At 38.6% G+C, this 20,388-nt stretch overlaps 2 protein-coding genes across 10 annotated transcripts in view; one reads left to right on the forward strand and one right to left on the reverse strand.

Annotated features, from left to right (window-relative positions):
* Positions 1 to 20,388, forward strand: part of Adamts6 (ADAM metallopeptidase with thrombospondin type 1 motif, 6) — a 211,818-nt gene that overhangs the window by 30,988 nt on the left and 160,442 nt on the right. The gene's annotated exons all lie outside the window — the stretch shown is intronic.
* LOC134485591 (large ribosomal subunit protein eL21-like) lies at positions 13,323 to 13,868 on the reverse strand. Its single transcript, XM_063282681.1, has one exon. It carries the CDS (start codon positions 13,842 to 13,844, stop codon positions 13,362 to 13,364), a length of 483 nt encoding a protein of 160 aa, XP_063138751.1. The 5' UTR covers positions 13,845 to 13,868; the 3' UTR covers positions 13,323 to 13,361.

The raw sequence follows: 20,388 nt of genomic DNA on the forward strand, positions 1-20,388 counted from the left end.
AGGTATACATACATATGAATAAAAGAGCTTCAAGAAGCAGATTTGTCATACTGTTTATAAAGTTTCTCTCTCAAGAAAAGTCACTATCCTATAATAAGTCACTGCTTTCTAGTTTTACAAAGCTCTTTGCATTTGTTCTCAAAAACTATATATTGTTAGGAGTTTTGCATGATTGAAATAGGGAAACTTAATTAAAATAGTTAAATAAGTGTTCTAAGGTCATTCAACTAAGAAATGAAAAAAGACTTTGTTCTTTTTACTTAATTCCTTTGTTTACTTATGAGGGTGGGGTCTTCCCATGATGTTCAGGCTGACATCTAGAACAAAGGCTCCAGCTGTCTTCTTGTCTTAGCCTCCCAAATAGCCCTGCAGCTGTGTCCCACCATGCCAATGTTTGTTCTAATTTATCCATGTATTTGTTATGATTGGATAGAAACATGATACTTTAATAATCCTAATATAGTATTTTTGAGCACTTAACTATTTACCAATAAAAGACAAAAAGTGACAACAATGAACAGTCAGCAGATAGAAACTTTATACTATCTTGGCTGTGTGAAATAGCTTTGTTATCTTATTTCTTTTCATTCCACAAGAACATATTTAATATATCCATGCATATGCTTAGAATTTTGATAGTAAAATAATGTGATTTAAGTTTTAGAAAAAATTCTGTTAACTGAATCATAGAGTTTCTGAATAGTTTTTAACTAATTTCATATTTCTCATATTATAAACTAGAGCATTTTATCATATTCTTGCTGAATAAAGTTGGATTTTATGATTCTTTGTACTTGTGCTGTGATGCAACTGTCTGATAAATTCTCTATTTCCTTACTGTATTGATACCTGAAAGGCTCCCTAATATGCTTGAGGAATTAAAAATATACTAGAATTATGCTAATTAGAAACTGGTCATTTACTAAAGTAAATGGATATAGTTAGTGTTAGTGAAATTATCAGATGAAATCATTTATTCTCTATAGTTATCAAAATGATCACAGACTTTACATAGTTTATGTATTTCTTTTCATGCCACATATAAGCACAACTATACAACTTCAATACATTTTCCCTGGATTTTCACCTTTTTGAGCAAATGACTGAAGTGTCCTTAAGGATTTACAAGTGTTTAAGTAAGAAGCAGATTGAGCAGTTCACCACCCTACAACATTCAACTCTGAAGTTACCAAGAGAGTTTTCTAATTTTCTCTTCAGTTCTTTGCTATGTGGGCTACTTTGAGTGGCATTTTGATGTCTGAGATTTGAAAATAACTTTCCTGAATCCTGAGGGGAGGAATTTGATGGAACCATTTCATTTAGGCTGAGTGCTTCAAGGTCTTTCATTTTCTGCACAATGACTGCCTGTAGGTCTGTGTCTGTTCCCATCTGTTGTGGAGGAAGTGTCTCTGACAATGGCTGAGCAAGGCTCTGATCAGAGTATAGTAGGGTGTCATCTTACTGTTCCGTTTGTTTTTTACTTTGATTTCTTTTATAACAATAATATTTGATTCCATACTAGTCCCTGGGCTATCTAATCTCAGGTTCTTAGTCACTCCGGCAGTGTTGAATACAGTTCCACTCATGGAGAGGATGCTAAGTCTGATCACACATTGCTTATGCCACACGTTGTGTGCATGTTTTGCAGGCTGGATATCTTGCAGATCGAAGGCCTCGTGGCTGAGGCTGTGTCTAATTCTTTTTTGGTAGCGTGCAGAGTACCTTCCTGTACCAAAGATAATAAAATGTAGGGGTCAAGGCTTTATGTAGGCACCAGCTGGACTTCTCCACATTTAATGAGTATTTTGGGGTTTTCTTGCCATTAGTTTATGAAAAGCAACCATAGTCTTGGCAACAGATAAGGTTGTTTGGGGCTTATGGGACCCCTTTGGCCAACAGCTCAATCAGACATAAACTGATCCTGGAACTAAAGCCTCGTTTGGTGACAAGAGATGGACTGCTAGGGCTCTGTCTCCCTGACTACTTGGTGATTTCATTTATACTTCCTTTGGATGTATATGTATATATTTTAGGAAGATCCTACAGTGTTAGCTTTCCATACTAGCCCTCAAATGGTCTCTCCCTGTAATGTCTCTGTCCCATTCTTCCCTCCACCTCCACACTTGATATTCCCATTCTAGCCCCTCCATCCTTAACAGTTCCATTTCTCTTCCCTGATGAGATTCATGAATCTTCCCAGTCTCTTACTCTAAACCTATCCTCCATTTCTCCAGATCGTACTTGGTTATCATTGATTTAAGAGCTAATATTCGTATATAAATGAATATATCTGTAGTTATCTAAGTCTGGGACACCTCACTCAGGATGATCTTTTCTAGTTCCATCCATTTATCTGTGAATTTTTTTTAAACAACTGGATAATACTCCATTATGTAAATGTACGACATTTTCTATATCCATTGCAAAGAAGCTCTTTATGCTGTTGGGTAGTTGTGAAAGTATGTGATAAGACATTAATGCTTTAGCTAAGAATTGTAAATTACGGAAACTTAATTTGCAAGATTCATTCACTCTGATACCTTTCATCCATCTTGCTCCTCTAGAGAGAGAGATACTCTTTTCCTAGGGTATGTGGCACTTTAAGGTATTGTGACTTGACTCAGAGAAGATGTCTAGAGAGTCTTTTCTGTACATAAACTTATCATTCTTTCAGTTGAAGACATTCAATGTAGCAGTGAACTGTATTTTGTTTTATTTTTTATTTTAAGCCCAATTATTAATATTTCATATGTTTTTTATTGAATTATAACAATAGATTCAGGAACAAGTAGAGTGAACAGAAATCATCGTCTAGAGAAGTAATAGACTAAATCTAAAACACTAGTAGACATGGCATCCTTCATTAGTCACAGTAAGTACAGAGGATACGAAATTTTATTGATCTGTTGTTAATAATTAATTTAATTCTTTTCACCTGTAAGCACACCCTATAATTTTATTATAAAATTACTTTCACAATCATCAATTGCAAATGTAATTTTTATCTTTATATATTTTTATTAATCATTTTATTTATTTATATTTTAATGATATCCCCCTTCCTGGCTACCCCTCCACAACCTTCCCTTCTTGTCCCATTGCCTTCACCCCCTCTCCTTTGCATCTATGAGGGTGCTCCTTCACCCACTCACCCTGTCACCCACTCCCACCTCACCTCTCTAGCATCCCCTGTGCTGGGACATCAGGCCTCCACAGGACCAAGGGCCTCCCCTCTCATTGAGGCCAGATAAGGCTATCCTCTGCTAAATATGTATCTGGAACCATGAATCCCTCCATGTACACTCTGGTTGGTGGTTTAGTCCCTGGGAGCTCTGAGTGATCCAGTTGATATTGTCCTTCTTATGGGGTTGCAATCCCCTTCAGCTCCTTCAGTCCTTCCCCTAACTTGGGGAAGGACTCTGTCCAATGGTTGGCTATGAGTATCTGCATCTGTATTGGTCAGGTGCTGGTAGAACCTCTCGGGGATCAGCCACACCAGACTCCTGCTTGCAAGTGCTTCTTGGCATTAGCAATAGTGTGGGGATTGGGTGTCTGTAGATAGGATGGATCCCTAGGTGGGGCGCAGATACCCACGATACAACCCACAAACCATATGGAACTTAAGAAGGAAGACTAAACCTCATACCAATATTATCCAAACTATTCCACAAAATTGAAACAGATGGATCACTACCGAATACCTTCTACGAAGCCACAATTACTCTTATACCTAAACCACACAAAGACACAACAAAGAAAGACAACTTCAGACCAATTTCCCTTATGAATATCGACACAAAAATACTCAACAAAATTCTGGCAAACCGAATCCAAGAGCACATCAAAACAATCATCCACCATGACCAAGTAGGCTTCATCCCAGGCATGCAGGGATGGTTTAATATACGGAAAACCATCAACGTGATCCATTATATAAACAAACTGAAAGAACAAAACCACATGATCATTTCATTAGACGCTGAGAAAGCATTTGACAAAATTCAACACCCCTTCATGATAAAAGTCCTGGAAAGAATAGGAATTCAAGGCCCATACCTGAACATAGTAAAAGCCATATACAGCAAACCAGTTGCTAACATTAAACTAAATGGAGAGAAACTTGAAGCAATCCCACTAAAATCAGGGACTAGACAAGGCTGCCCACTCTCTCCCTACTTATTCAATATAGTTCTTGAAGTTCTAGCCAGAGCAATCAGACAACAAAAGGAGGTCAAGGGGATACAGATCGGAAAAGAAGAAGTCAAAATATCACTATTTGCAGATGATATGATAGTATATTTAAGTGATCCCAAAAGTTCCACCAGAGAACTACTAAAGCTGATAAACAACTTCAGCAAAGTGGCTGGGTATAAAATTAACTCAAATAAATCAGTTGCCTTCCTCTATACAAAAGAGAAACAAGCCGAGAAAGAAATTAGGGAAACGACACCCTTCATAATAGACCCAAATAATATAAAGTACCTCGGAGTGACTTTAACAAAGCAAGTAAAAGATCTGTACAATAAGAACTTCAAGACACTGAAGAAGGAAATTGAAGAAGACCTCAGAAGATGGAAAGATCTCCCATGCTCATGGATTGGCAGAATTAATATAGTAAAAATGGCCATTTTACCAAAAGCGATCTACAGATTCAATGCAATCCCCATCAAAATACCAATCCAATTCTTCAAAGAGTTAGACAGAACAATTTGCAAATTTATCTGGAATAACAAAAAACCCAGGATAGCTAAAGCTATCCTCAACAATAAAAGGACTTCAGGGGGAATCACTATCCCTGAACTCAAGCAGTATTACAGAGCAATAGTGATAAAAACTGCATGGTATTGGTACAGAGACAGACAGATAGACCAATGGAATAGAATTGAAGGCCCAGAAATGAACCCACACACCTATGGTCACTTGATCTTTGACAAAGGAGCCAAAACCATCCAATGGAAAAAAGATAGCATTTTCAGCAAATGGTGCTGGTTCAACTGGAGGTCAACATGTAGAAGAATGCAGATCGATCCATGCTTATCACCCTGTACAAAGCTTAAGTCCAAGTGGATCAAGGACCTCCACATCAAACCAGACACACTCAAACTAATAGAAGAAAAACTAGGGAAGCATATGGAACACATGGGCACTGGAAAAAATTTCCTGAACAAAACACCAATGGCTTACGCTCTAAGATCAAGAATCGACAAATGGGATCTCATAAAACTGCAAAGCTTCTGTAAGGCAAAGGACACTGTGGTTAGGACAAAACGGCAACCAACAGATTGGGAAAAGATCTTTACCAATCCTACAACAGATAGAGGCCTTATATCCAAAATATACAAAGAACTCAAGAAGTTAGACCGCAGGGAAACAAATAACCCTATTAAAAAATGGGGCTCAGAGCTAAACAAAGAATTCACAGCTGAGGAATGCCGAATGGCAGAGAAACACCTAAAGAAATGTTCAACATCTTTAGTCATAAGGGAAATGCAAATCAAAACAACCCTGAGATTTCACCTCACACCAGTGAGAATAGCTAAGATCAAAAACTCAGGGGACAACAGATGCTGGCGAGGATGTGGAGAAAGAGGAACACTCCTCCATTGTTGGTGGGATTGCAAACTGGTACAACCATTCTGGAAATCAATCTGGAGGATCCTCAGAAAATTGGACATTGAACTGCCTGAGGATCCAGCTATACCTCTCTTGGGCATATACCCAAAAGATGCCCCAACATATAAAAAAGACACGTGCTCCACTATGTTCATTGCAGCCTTATTTATAATAGCCAGAAGCTGGAAAGAACCCAGATGCCCTTCAACAGAGGAATGGATACAGAAAATGTGGTACATCTACACAATGGAATATTACTCAGCTATCAAAAACAACGACTTTATGAAATTCGTAGGCAAATGGTTGGAACTGGAAAATATCATCCTGAGTGAGCTAACCCAAACACAGAAAGACATACATGGTATGCACTCACTGATAAGTGGCTATTAGCCCAAATGCTTGAATTACCCTAGATGCCTAGAACAAATGAAACTCAAGACAGATGATCAAAATGTGAATGCTTCACTCCTTCTTTAAAAGGGGAACAAGAATACCCTTGGCAGGGAATAGAGAGGCAAAGATTAAAACAGACACAGAAGGAACACCATTCAGAGCCTGCCCCACATGTGGCCCATACATATACAGCCATCCAATTAGACAAGATGAATGCAGCAAAGAAGTGCAGGCCGACAGGAGCCGGATGTATATCGCTCCTGAAAGACACAGCCAGAATACAGCAAATACAGGGGCGAATGCCAGCAGCAAACCACTGAACTGAGAACAGGACCCCCGTTGAAGGAATCAGAGAAAGAACTGGAAGAGCTTGAAGGGGCTCGAGACCCCATATGAACAACAATGCCAATCAACCAGAGCTTCCAGGGACTAAGCCACTACCTAAAGACTATACATGGACTGACCCTGGACTCTGACCTCATAGGTAGCAATGAATATTCTAGTAAGATCACCAGTGGAAGGGGAAGCCCTTGGTCCTGCTAAGACTGAACCCCCAGTGAACGTGATTGTTGGGGGGAGTTCAGTAATGGGGGGAGGGTGGGGAGGGGAACACCCATAAAGAAGGGGAGGGGGAGGGATTAGGGGGATGTTTGCCTGGAAACCGGGAAAGGGAATAACACTCGAAATGTAAATAAGAAACACTCAAGTTAATAAAAAAAAAAAAGGAAAAAAAAAGAAAGGAAGACTAATGTGTAGATGCTTCAATTCTACATAGAAGGAGGAACAAAATTACCACAAAAGGTAGTGGGAGGGAGGGGCCTGGGAGGGAGAGAGGAGGGGGAGGCAGGATTAGGTATTGGAATGGACAGGAGAGAAGTACAGAGGGTCAGGACATTGAAGAGAAACATGGAGCAGTGGGGGATGTGCAACTGGGGCAGCCACTAAAAAGTCCCAGACTCCAGGGAAGTGAGAGGCTCCCAGGACCCAACAGCGATGACTTTAGCAGAAATACCCAACAAAGGGGAGATAGACTCTGTAGAGACCACCTCCAGTAGATAGTCAGGGTCCCTGGTTGAGAGTTGGGGCAACCCACCCATCTCAAAATGTTGAACCCAGCAATGTTCCTGTCCAAAGGAAAGACAGTGATAAAAAATGGAACAGAGACTGAAGGAAAGGCCATCCAGAGACAAATGTAATTTTTAATGGGTTTAGAAACTGAAGATATTAGATAAAAATGTACTTTGGAGACAGGGGGAGGCAGTGTGTCTAGTACCTGGAGAGAGAGGGTACTGGATCCCTTGAACTAGAATTACAGACTGTTGTGAGTGCTGGAAATTGAGTCTATATCCTCTGGCAGAGCAGGCAGTACTTTTAATACTGAGCCATCTCTCCATCTCATGTGCTCTTTATTCAAAGCCCAGCCATTCCACTTAGTACTGCCACTATATGCATGTGTGTAGGACCATGGACTGCAGAATGGGTAGCCTTTCTGCGGGCACATTTATGAAGAAAACTAACACCGCCATTGCTTGCCAGTAGTTCCTTATCTAGGTGTTGGACTTCATGAATCCCTTTCCTACCTATGCTATGATTTTTTCAGTTCAATCTTACGCAGCTGTTCTGTCTGCTGTCACAGCCTCTGTGAGGTTCTTCCCTGTCATGTCCAGAAGCACACTGTTGAGGCAGTCTTCTTCTATCTCTGCCTTTGGCAGTCTTCACAGTCCTTTTGTGATGATCCCTGCGCTGTAGGAGGAAGGGTGAGTGAGATAGAGGTCCATCTTATGGGTCAGTACTCCACAGTAAGGGATGGACTTTAAGCACCTCTTTGTTTCCACACAAAAATTAGTATGTAAGATAATGCATATGTTAAATAGGTTGACTTAGCTATCCTACAATAAATCAATGCATTGAAACATTATATATTGCAAATATATGCAACTTAATTTAGAAAAAGACAGCTAACAATTATCATTACTTACAGATTTTATCCATATTTATTTAGGTTAATGACTTATGAGTAGTTTGGCATTCAGTACCTGGTAATTAAGAACACACTGGCATTTTACTTAGTTGGTTATATAAAGTCTACTCCTTAAGCATTATTGCTATATTCCAAGGTTTTCACCAGGACTGAACTTCAAATTTGTTTCTGCTATACTATCATCCTTACCACCTAACCTCTCCTCCTGCCTCCCTCTTACTTTTGAGGCTGGAGTGACAGGCTAGCCATCTACCTCCTCAGCATATGCCTGCTAATAGGGATCTTCATTCCAGCCCTCCTGCTTTAACCACAGCACCGCTGACAGAAGGAAAAATCAGTAAAATTTACACTGACGAGCCCCGCCCCTCCCACCTATTATGGAGTTGCTTTTAAAAAGAGAAACATGGTTGAACAACAAATTTATAGGGGGAGAGCAAGACTTAGGGATTTTAATCTTGCTAACTTTACGATGCTTATTAGGTACCCAAGAGGAAATGTCAAGTAGGCAATTGGCTGTACTGTGGTAAGGAAATTAAAACATCAGAATATAGATGTGATTTAAAGCTAGTAAAGTAGAACTCAAATTCTTATAGGGAGTGTTCTGAGAATTGAATCTACATTGCTTCAGTGTTTTAGAGGTCAGAGAGGAAGAAAGGGGCATCATAATAGAAGATAGAAAAAGCAGCCAGGGAGAGAGGAGCAAGGATGAGAAGGGTAAGGTGGGGAGTGAGCAGGGGAAAGCAGACAGCTCGTGAAAGGCCTGTCAGATAGTACTGTTCCTTTCTTAGGACCAAGGTATCTTATGAAGAAGATATTTTAAGCTTTGTAAAATTTTATCTTAATATTTCTCTTTCTGAACTTCAATATATTTTTTAGGTAAAAGAAATAAAAAATTAACTTGTCTGTTAATTTACACCCCTTGTCCACCAAAGTGATTTTTTCCAAACATTTTCAGAGTTTCAATTTGCTTTCTTTAGATAATCAAATGAAATGACTGAATTAATGTTTTACATGTTTGTATTTCTTAACTGAATAAATAATCAGGTTAAAGTCTCTTGGCATATTAACTTAATATTAGTTTTTGCTTTTTAAGCACTCAGGCGCTATGTTAGTGATTAAGCAAGTGCTTTGTGGCCTATGCTGGGCTGAAATGACAAGTATGTGGCGTGAAGCCAGTGAAATGTCTGCATGTGCACTGCAATATACAATGCTTTCTGATATGCAGCTACCACAGTCACTGTGTGCTACATTGCTATTATATATACTAGGACAGTTTACTGCTTGTCAAAATGTGAGCTGTGTGATTTCTTTGTGTCAGCTGGGGAAATCTTTTTGTATATATTTTCAACATTGCAGTAGGGACCGGGGATTTACAGTAGAACTACAGAAGCTTTAAAATATTAACAGCCCATTAAGTACAGGATATGGTCCATGAGTTTTAATGGGAAGTTGTTAAAAGGAGATGGAAGTGATCCAATGTTTGGGGAGACATGGTTAGTGGCAAAGCACAGGGCAGAGAACCCTTAAAACCATAGATATCTGTGCAGAATTATGGACAACAGCGACACGTATCATCAACCCTCATAAGTAATGCTGGGAGCTCAGCAAGGTATGGTGCACATGCTAATCTTCTTTTTCAGAAGATAGCCAGCTACGCTGAGCTAATTCTCCCCTGTGGATTTGAGATGCTTGGCATTCATTAAATCACACCTTAAAAGACTTTGAAATTGCACCTACTTTGTTTAACTTTAAGAAATTATAAGACCCCTGAGATTAGCCTTTAGTGATTATCCAGAGTATAATAAAAATGAAAGATTTTCAAAGGAAGATATTGTTAAAGTGGAAAGTTCAGCACTTTGGCACATACTGTTTATTACACATCTTCTTTATTCTACATACTATTTATTTCTTAGACACTTCAGAGCATACTGTTCTTATGCATCTTTTAGTTTACTGCACAGTGGTCCACTTGTACTTTGCATCACACAATTGGTTACGATTACGTCTGATATGCTACCTGTGTTATATGTGCATTCTTAGATCTAGGTCATTAGCTCAGGCTAGCCGTTAAGTCTCTGCTTGCCTAGAGTAAATACTTTTCTTCCAAGACTTTCAATCCTGAGCTATTCATGTGACTTCTTTGACTCAGTTTTCATTCTATAAGCCTCTGACTGAGGATTCAAAGAGTTATATATATGATGAAATAAAATCATGTACCTGAAAATACTTCATAAATTCTCATATGACAAACCTAGGTTATTCACTGTTATTATTAGAAAGGATATGCCAGAAGCTAAGCCTCTGGAATATCATAGATGGGTGCAGTTATCTAAAATATAATTCTACTTAATGGTGTTCATTTTTTCAGCACTAAGTTTTATCTCTTGTTCTTTGAGTTTTAATTAGACTGATTTTTAAAAATCGGAGTTGAAAAAAAGAGAGAGCCCTGTGGAACTCGAGTAAGAATTATTATTATTGTTACTATTATTAATTATTGAGGTGCAAAATATTGTGTGAAAGTGGCCTCATGGCCTCATGCATGTGAGGACAGTTCTCTACCATTGTGCTATATTCCCAGCTCTTGACTAAGAGTGATGTGTTTCATAGGTGTGATTGTTTACCTGAGCATTCTTTGTCAGCTAAGTCCGTGACATTCACTGTCTGCAATGCTCCACGTCTTCTTTATCTATTGCTGCTCATGAAGCTGGGGCATACACAGTCAGGCAGTTATGGCTAGGTCTCTAGTGCCATGCACCTATCCCCTGTCTCGAGAGCAACCACAGGGGATTGCAGTGGCTGGGGTCAATGCCAGGCACCTTATCTTCTTAACGTGGTTTCTCTGAGTGGGCTACTTTAGACTTTCTCTGCCTTTTCTGGCCTTGGGGTAATCACCTTTCTTACACAGGAAATAGTAGCTTGTGTCCCAAAAGTGAAACACAGAATGTATCTTTGGCATAGGTCTTGCCTCCTCTGACATGACAGACTTGTCAGTCCTATCGATGCTTGACCACACACCTTTCTTGGTGGGTCACATACGTGGGCGTTTGTTACATGGAACGCTGAGCACTGTGCACATGAATCATGATTAACCCATCACTGTGTATGGCTCCAGCTCCCCATTAACCTGGCTTTTCCCTGGGACTGCATGGGGAGCTCTCTGCTCTCCCCTTTCCTTGGCAAATATGTATTTCATGTTCACACAAACAAGGAAGACAGCAAAGCTGACTAGCACTAAGAGAATTCCTTCCCAATTGTCATCTGTTTAGTTTGGAAAGATTATCTGACACATAATATGGAAGAAAAGCTGTAACTTCCTTTGAAATCCTACTTAACTTCAGAAGTTCATGTGTGGAGAGCTGTTTGTATACTTACAGACAATAAAGATGTTTGTTCTTTTTTTCTCAACATGCTAGGTAGATATTTTAAAAATTATGTAGATCTGCCTACATAATGAAATGTGCTAATGTTCCTTAATAAATCATAGTTGTTGATAATTAAATTCACATAGGCCTAAGTATTAAAAATTATTAAAAAATAGAACTACATTGTATAATACATACCCATAAACAAGAGTTGCTGTACTTAAGTTGGGACATGTTCATGGAAGGATTCTGTTACATGCACAAGACATGTATTTCCTACAGTTACCTTACATATCTTACATGTCCACACTCCCTGTGTTTGTTACATGTAATACTCTAAACCAGAGTGTAACAAAAGACAACGTTTGCTTTACTGCATTACTGTTCGTATCCTCTGGTGAAGGGATGGTCTATTGATTCCTCTTTTTCTTTGAAGTTTCTTTGATTACCCTTTTTCAAGGTTGGCTTAAAAGGAATGACTGTAAAATGAGATATGCTAAGCACATTTTGAAAATCAGATTTCAGCAGGAAAAAGAAAAGGAGAGCATTGCCATTTGGAATGCTCAGAAAATGGCTGTCTTGGCAGGGCTCATGTGGAATATTCTCAGATTTTACATAATCTAGAAAGAAGTATGAGATGTAATATTTTAGCATTTCCTTTTTATTGTGTTCTGAGTGACTGTAGGGGTGCTTTATTGATAATTTGAACTCTAAATAATTAAAGAAATAACTTTTGTTTTAAATTGCCATCTTGTTTTATAATGTTGGCTTTTCTAGTTTTAGCACTTGCTGAAAACGACCATAAAATTCTAAGATTGAAAACAAGTCTAAGGTTTCAAAGAAGAGGAAGCTTGGAGGTTCCTCAGAAAACTGAGAAATGCTTGATTATAATAGCAAGTTAGAGCCATAGCTTAAAAATCAAACATGACAATGGTATGAAAGAGAGGCTATGGAAAAAAAATGGAAGTCTAAAGAAATATGACCATTGACTGCAATCCCTAGCCTACACTGGGTTCTGTCCTAAAAGAAAAAGCATAGAAAGGTATCTCTAAGTGAAATGGTAAATTGGAATATAGGTTAGTTAAACATACTGTAAATATAAGAGCGGTTTCTCTATGGCTATGTGAGAGAATATGCCTAAGGGAAGTAATACATACTAAAATTATTTAGGAATAATGAGCCCTAATATCAAAAGATTCAGGAAAAGACCTGTGTATATGTTTGTGTTTGTGTGCATGCATGCATGCGTGTGTATGTGTGATGTGTGCACATGTATGTATGAGACAAAAAGTCAAAGTAACTTCATAAACTTTATTATTTTGAGACATTTGAAACAAAATATTACACAAGAAGTCATAAAGCAGATTCTTTTGGAAAGTCGTTGTTAGCAGTGTGATATCCACCTCTGCTGTCTGTAATTATAGGCTACATATATTACTTAATCAAAGAGAAAAAGGATAGCCATGGTAAGAAGAAAACATCAAATAATTGAGGTTTTGATACTTTGCTATTTTATTATCCTAATAGATAAGAAGGGCTCCAACTGTCTTTCCTTTTAGGATGCATGGAGAATTAGAGAAGTAGCTCTATACGTGATTTTAATGCTAAACCCATTTGCTTGACATCTGATGGGATCCTTCTGTTTTTCTCTGAGTTCTTCTCTTCCTTCTGACTTACAACTCCATGAGGAGATTGATTAATTCTTTAATGTGCTCTGCTTTTATCCAGCTCATTGACATCTCTGGCAGCCTAAAAATCTAACAGTGTTCTTCTTGCCTAATGTTCTCTCTTTGATTCTCTGATAAAGTTCCTCCTAGGAAGTATTTGGTTAGGAGAATCTTGAGCAATTAAAACATTTATACTGCTTGGCTAGTTCATAGCACCAGGTGAAAACACAATTCAGTGGAACTGGTTTATAATAAAAATTTGTAATTTTATATTGATTTAGTTACAGCATTTTTTTTTAAAGGAAAACACTTTGCAGTCCAGGTCCTTTCTTTCCTTTGTGTACATTAGGCCATGAATTCGTATGGACTGGGCTCCAGCAGCTCAGGCTCCTTTCCGTTAGTCCTCACAAAGTGGGCTTCTCTGGGTGACGCAGGCTGGCGCTTCAGCGGAACCCAGGTGCCCTTCTCTTTGGCTTCCTTTTCCTTCTGATCGTTCTCCTTCACCCGCTTCAGGAAGCTGTCTCTGCTCTTTGAGTGCTTGATGTGCTCAATCCGCACATTGATCCTCTTGGCCAGAATCTTGCCTTTAACTTGCTTGTTTACAATGATGCCCTCGGCATGCTGGGTGACATTGTAGACTCTTATGTTTTTGCCGTGGTAACACTTATGGGGCATTCCTTTTTGAACAGTGCCCATTCCCTTGATGTCTACAATATCACCCTTCTTGTAGATTCGCATGTATGTGGCCAAAGGAACGACTCCATGTTTCCTAAAAGGTCTAGAGAACATATACCGAGTACTTCTTCTCTTTCCTTTAGTGTTCGTCATTTTGGTGAGTTACTGGAAGATGGCTGCCCCGGCGGAAAGGACTAGTTACAGCATTTAATAAGTTCTTTGCAAAAGATATTCTAAATGAGTAAATAAAAGTAAATTTATTTTAAAAATGGCTTCTTATTCATACTTTTTACATCAAGAGGCCTGGAATTAGTGTAGCATATGTTAGGCCCTAATTATTCATGTGATCCAAGAAAGTTTCTAAGTTTTGAAAATTATCTTGATCATCTACATCTTCTTCTATTCATTAAGTAAAAGGAAAGCATTTCTAATTACACATTCAAAAAGATGGCTATGTTATTTATGGTTTGGTGTGAAATATATCTCCTGTGTTGACATTTTGGGGAGCTTGTGGGACTTTGGGGATGTATAGCTATGATAGCAGAAGTGGTTGCTGGGGGTGGATTTGGAAGCTTATTTTCTTCTTTATGGCTGGATATTTCTATTTTATGCTTTTCCAAGATGTGAGTGGCCTCTGCCACATGACACTGTTTTTAATGTATTGGAGAAATGTAGGTATATATTAATGAAGAATTAGCAAGTGTGATTTTTATTTTACTCTTTTTTTCTTTCACAATTGATAAGGTTTGGTCCTTTTTTACTGTTTTTTTTTTTTTAATTTATTTACTTATTTGTATGGGTACAGTGTGGCTATCTTCAGACATGCCAAAGAGGGCATCAGACCCCATGACAGATGGTTGTGAGCCACCATGTGGGTGCTGGGATTTGAACTCAGGACCTCTGGAAGAGCAGTCAGTGCTCTTAACCACTGAGCCATCTCTCTCGCCCCTGTTTTTTTTTTTTTTTATTTGACTTATTGACTCTTTCTTCCCAACATGCAAGTTCTCCTCCACACCCCAATGTCAATTTCCTTGGAGAATGTCATCATGTTGATGAGTGTTTCATCAGTGTTGATTAACTTTCTCCCCAAGTTCTTGACTGACTTCTTCATTTTGTTCATCTTGTTTGCATTTTGTATTGGTTTTGTTCCTTTATTTACCATGTCTCTCCTCCTGTCCTGCTTTTCTACTCTGTCTGGTTATTATTTTATGTGCCTTGAATACTGATGACGTATTTGAGAGTCACTGTAATATAAGAAAGCCAATAAGCACATGCTTGCTGTGGTGGTTAGATGAAACGTGTGTTACTTCTTGCTGTATGAAGGATAAGGTATGTGAAGTATCCTGAATAGATATCTAGAATTCACACAAGAAACAAGAGAAGAGTTTTTAATGAGCTCTTTGTGGATATAGAGAAATTCTAAACTTTTTGGGTAGTGGTAAATGTATAGTGGGTACTTCTGTAGAAGTAGACATAGGCTGGTGGGAGTAATAAATAATTCCAGAAAGACAGGCGGATACAAGAGTGTGTCTTGAAGTCCAGAGTACATTGTTTACAATTTTAGAGACAGTTTGATTTTGAAGATGGCAGGAGCATAACTATGTTAGTAATCTGCAAATGGTAATGGAGAGATACGGGTACACTGTTAATAGTTAATACTACTTTTTCAGAGGACTAGCCTTTAGTTTCCAGCACCCATATCAGGTAGCTCACAACTCTTTCTTTCTTTCTTCCTTCCTTTCTTTCTTTCTTTCTTTCTTTCTTTCTTTTTTTTTTTTTTTTTTTTTTTGACTTTTTATCTGGCTTTTTAATCTGGCTTTTTTTTGTGTGGATATTTTATGTATTTACATTTCAAATGTTATACCCTTGTCTTAGTTAGGGTCTTATTGCTGTAAACAGACACCATGATCAATGTAAGTTTTATAAAGGACAGCATTTAACTGGGGCTGGCTTACAGGTTCAGAGGTTCAGTCCATCATCATCAAGGCGGGAGCATGGCAGCATTGCAGCATCCAGGCAGGCAAGGTGCAGGAGGAGCTGAGTTCTACTTATTCACCCAAAGGAAGCCAGGAACAGACTGAGCATCCACAGGCAACTAGGAGGAGGGTCTCCAAGCCCACCCCCACAGTGACACACTTCCTCCAACAAGACCACACGTTCTAATAGTGCCACTCCCTGGGCCAAGCATATGCAAACCACCACATTCCATTCTCTGGCCTCCACAGACGTTTTTAAACACATGAGTCTATGGAGGCCAAACCTAAACATAGTATAATAAAAAGTACATTTAGTCCAACTTTCAAAGTCCCCATAGTCTATAACACTATTAACAATGTTAAAAGTCCAACCCTTAAAGTCTTTTCTGAGATTCATCAAATCACTTAACTGTAATCTCTGAATTAAGGCAGGCAACCATCTGGGCAAACTTCAAACTCTGCCTTCCATGTCTGATGTCAAAGCAATCTTCAGATCTTCAACTCCTTTGTCATCTTTGTTGACTGCAACAAACTTCTTTCTCCTGAGCTGGTTCCACTCCCTGTTAGCAGCTTTTCTTAGCAGATAGCCTGTGGATTTGGGATCTTTAACATTTTTTGGTCTCCAAGGCAGCTAGTTTCCAGGTCTTGAATCTACACATGATCCTCCAAAGGGCTGGCTTCACTTCTCCAGCTCTTCCCTCTGTAGCACTCATGTTGATCTACTCCATTGCCTGTTCTTGGTGATCATCCTCTTCATGGTGCCAAGCCTCAACTCCTTTGCATGACCCCTTCAGTCCTCAGCCATCAATTGCAACTGAGGCTGCACCTTCACCCATGGCTCTCCATGGCCTCTCACAGTGCCTAGCCTCAGCTGCTCTTCATGACCCGTTCATGCCTTCAAAACCATTACCACCTGGGTGACTCTTACACATTACCAAATACAGCTGCAGCACGAGGTATAATCTTGGCTTTCTCTGGAACACAGCTTCTTTGTGTTCTCAGATTTCACCTCAGTGATGCTTATCTCTTTCTTACCTTCAGCTAACCAGAAATCAATTGTTCCAGTAGTCTCCTCCTCTTCTTGAATATAAAGCCAGAGACACGTGGCTGAAGCTGCTGAGTTCTGCTGCTTGCAGGAGCTGGAACATGGCCCCTTGTTCTATTACTTTCTCACCAGCTTCCTCTTTCCTAACTCCTTCACTGCATAAACTGGGCTGTTCTGGATCTTACTCTGTAGATTGACCTTGAATTTAGAGATCTGTGTGCCTGTCTCCTGGGATTAAAGGTTTGTACTTAGTTGCCTGGAGCTAATTAGCTGGGTGGGGTCTTGCCCCAAGGTCATTACTCCCTTAATTCAATTTAATATCCTTGAACACAGGATTCAGCTTCATTTCACTTCCTGGTGTCCCTTTAATACTCAAACCATATATTTTGTATTTTTCCTTTCTCAACTTCCCTTTTTTCATTAAAATGGTCCTCATGAGACTTAACCAGAGAACAAAGTCTATGATGGGCATTTCTGAGACTTCCTTTCTCAATGCAATTAATCTGACTCTTTTCACCTAAGCCTTAGGCAGACTCTTCAGAGAATGGCAAACAGCAACCACATTCTTCACCAAAATACAGCAGGAGCATTCTTTATAGCACATAAGGAAATTCTTCTCTTCTGAAACTTCCTGTGCTAGGCCTGCATAAGTCAAATCACTCCAAGTAACAAAGACTTCTGCATTCCTACTAAGATAGCCCATTAAGCCCCATTTAAAGCATTCCATTGTTTTCCAAATCCAAAGTCCCCAAATCTACATTCATCCAAACAAAAGCATGGTCAGACCTATCACAGCAATAGCCCCATCCCTGGTATCTGTATTAGAGTCTCATTGCTGTGAAAAGATACCATGACCAATGTAAATTTTATAAAGGACAACATTTAATTGGGACTGTCTTACAGGTTCAGAGGTTCAGTCCATTTTCATCAAGGTAGAAGCATGGCAGCATCCAGGCAGGCAAGGTGTAGGAGGAGCTGAGTTCTTTCTGCATCTTCACCCAAAGAAAGACAGGAACAGACTGAGCATCCTCAGGCAGCTAGGAAGAGGGTCTCCAAGCCCATCCACAGTGACACACTTCTTCCAACAAGACCACACCTTCTAATAGTGCCACTCCCTGTCGAAGCATATGCAAACTATTGCACCCCTCTTCCATGTTCCCTCTACCTTCCCCATGCTTCCCTGAAGACGATGCCACTCCAAGAAACCCACAACCACCTCAATTCCCTGGCATTTGCCTGCACTGGGGAAATGAGCCTTCACAGGACCAAAGATTTCTTCTGTTGATGTCAGACAATGCCATCCTCTTCTACAAATATGGCTGGAGCCATGGGTCCCACTATGTGTACACGTTGGGTGGTGGTTTAGTCCCTGGGAGCTCTAGGGTGGTGATGTCTGGTTGGTTGATATTGCTGTTCTTCCTATGGGGTTGCAAACCCCTTTAGCTCCTTCAGGCCTTTCTCTAACTCCTTCATTGCACTCCCCACACTCAGTCCAATGGTTAGCTGCAAGCATCCTGATCTGTATCAGTAATGCAGAGCGTCTCAGGAAACATCAGCAAGCACTTCTTGTCATCAGTATAATGAATGGGTTTGGTGGCTCTATATGGGATGAATCCCCAGGTGGTACAGTCCCTAGATGACCTTTATTTCACTCCCTGCTCCACTCTATCCCTGAATTTCCCCTTTGGACATTTTGTTCTCCCTTCTAATAAGGGAGCTTCTTGATCTTCATATGGTTTGTGAATTGTTTTTTGTTTTTGTTTTTGTATTCTGAGCTTTGGGATAATATCCACTTATCAGATTCTCAACTTAAAGGGCAAGCAAATATCCTCAACAAAATTATAGAAGAATAGCATGCTGGGCAATCCTAGAATTGGGGATTCCACTAATATTCACTTATCAGTGAGTACACACCATGTGTCTTCTTTTGTGACTGGTTTACCTCACTCAGGATGGTATTTTCTAGTCCTATCCATCTGCCTAAGAACTTCATGTGGTCATTGTTTTAGCACCAGGAGATCTGGTGCCTCAAGACTCCATAACACAAGTGCACATATCCCTACCCCATACAGGTAACTAAGTCTTTAAAAACACAACTTATGCATGAGAGAGACTTAATGATAAGGTGTTTGCTCCATCTCAGCAGGAGGTAACTAATTATGTAAATCAGGGCATTAACAACTGGTTGTAATGCAAAGGACAAATATGCCAAGGAATATTTATCCTGCTATACATACAAAAGAAAGAACATACAAAGTTACTTCTAAATGTTCAAATCTCAGTCCAATAAACTATATTCCATTGCTGTGACAGAATGGCAACTGTTTTCTGGCCATCTCTAATTAAGCCTTTGATGAAATAATTTTTTCCAGTATCTTAAGATGAGTTATATCAATTTTGTTCATGTTTTCCCATCCTGTACTACATGGTAAGCTCTTAGTAAATATTTGTTGAAAAAATGGTTTAAAGTTTTGATTTAGCACCATAAAATTATCTTTTAGTAAATCATTTCATGAATCCAATTTACCTAATTATGTGCTTATAAAGTGTATTAAATATACTGGATCATCTAACTGTTGACAACCTAAAAATAATTCCATTTCTATTAATGGCTTTTAGGAAGTGGAAGTTGAGATTGAAACTTAGAATGGTTATTAAATTATTTGGAATTTAAAGCATCAACAAATGGCTTGTAGATATGTGAAATAATGCAGTTGTTTGAGAAGTCTTCAATATTATTAACTTTAAACCCTGTGCTGTAGGCATCTTGTTAGATACAGGGCTACATCGGTGAGCAAAACAAATTACTCTGTATTGGTAAAGAATTTGTAATAAAGGGGAAGATAGATACATGAAATTATCTGTTTAAGGGAGGCCATGAAGTTAAAACTTGGGTAACTTGGCGTATTTGTTAGAAGAGTTGATCTATTTAAAAAAGATTTCTTGGAGAAAGCCTATTGACCAAGACTCTCAATACTAAGTAGAAACAGCACAGCAAACCATGGTTAATCACAGTAGAAAAGTGGTCAGTAGTATGGTCAGTGGTGGTTAAATGGGTTTGTGTCTGAGAAATCAAAAGAAGGTAAGTATATTTTATAATTAAGAAGAAAGAGTAAAGTCAGACACTGGTCTAGACAATTAAACAGGGCCAATATGAAAAATTACCTTTGAATATATTTTATATCTAAGAATTCAAAGTTCATATAAAATTAAGGAAACATTAATAGACAAATGTACAAACGTATAATACTTTTTATTGTGATTAATTTTATATTCCTTGTGAAAAAGCACAATCTATTCTATATTCTACAATCTATTCAATAGTAGGGACATCTTTAAATCAGTTTTATTACATTGTCATATGAAAACACAGTGAAATGTTCATTTTGTTAGTGATACATGAGAACACTTAAAATGAATTGACACCTAAACTTCTGAATGCAAATAATTTAATAGCCTATATTTTTGATATGTAAAAATATAATATCAATGTGTTCATTATAAATAAATGTTGTAATGTCATTCAGGAATCAAAAAAATGAGAGTTACTTAGGCAACCAGGAAAAAGAAAGAACACAATTAGAATAGTAACAAAGAATTAAGTGAGAACTATAATAATTCATTGATTTAAAGATATTGGTGACTACTAAAACGGCTTAACTCAGTAATGGTAGGC

This window comes from Rattus norvegicus, chromosome 2, assembly GCF_036323735.1.
Source record: "Rattus norvegicus strain BN/NHsdMcwi chromosome 2, GRCr8, whole genome shotgun sequence".
Taxonomy (NCBI): domain Eukaryota; kingdom Metazoa; phylum Chordata; class Mammalia; order Rodentia; family Muridae; genus Rattus; species Rattus norvegicus.

What these genes read in the sequence shown, in the direction of transcription:
- LOC134485591 (XM_063282681.1), bottom strand. Translation starts at nt 13,844, where the DNA reads ATGACGAACACTAAAGGAAAGAGAAGAAGTACTCGGTATATGTTCTCT.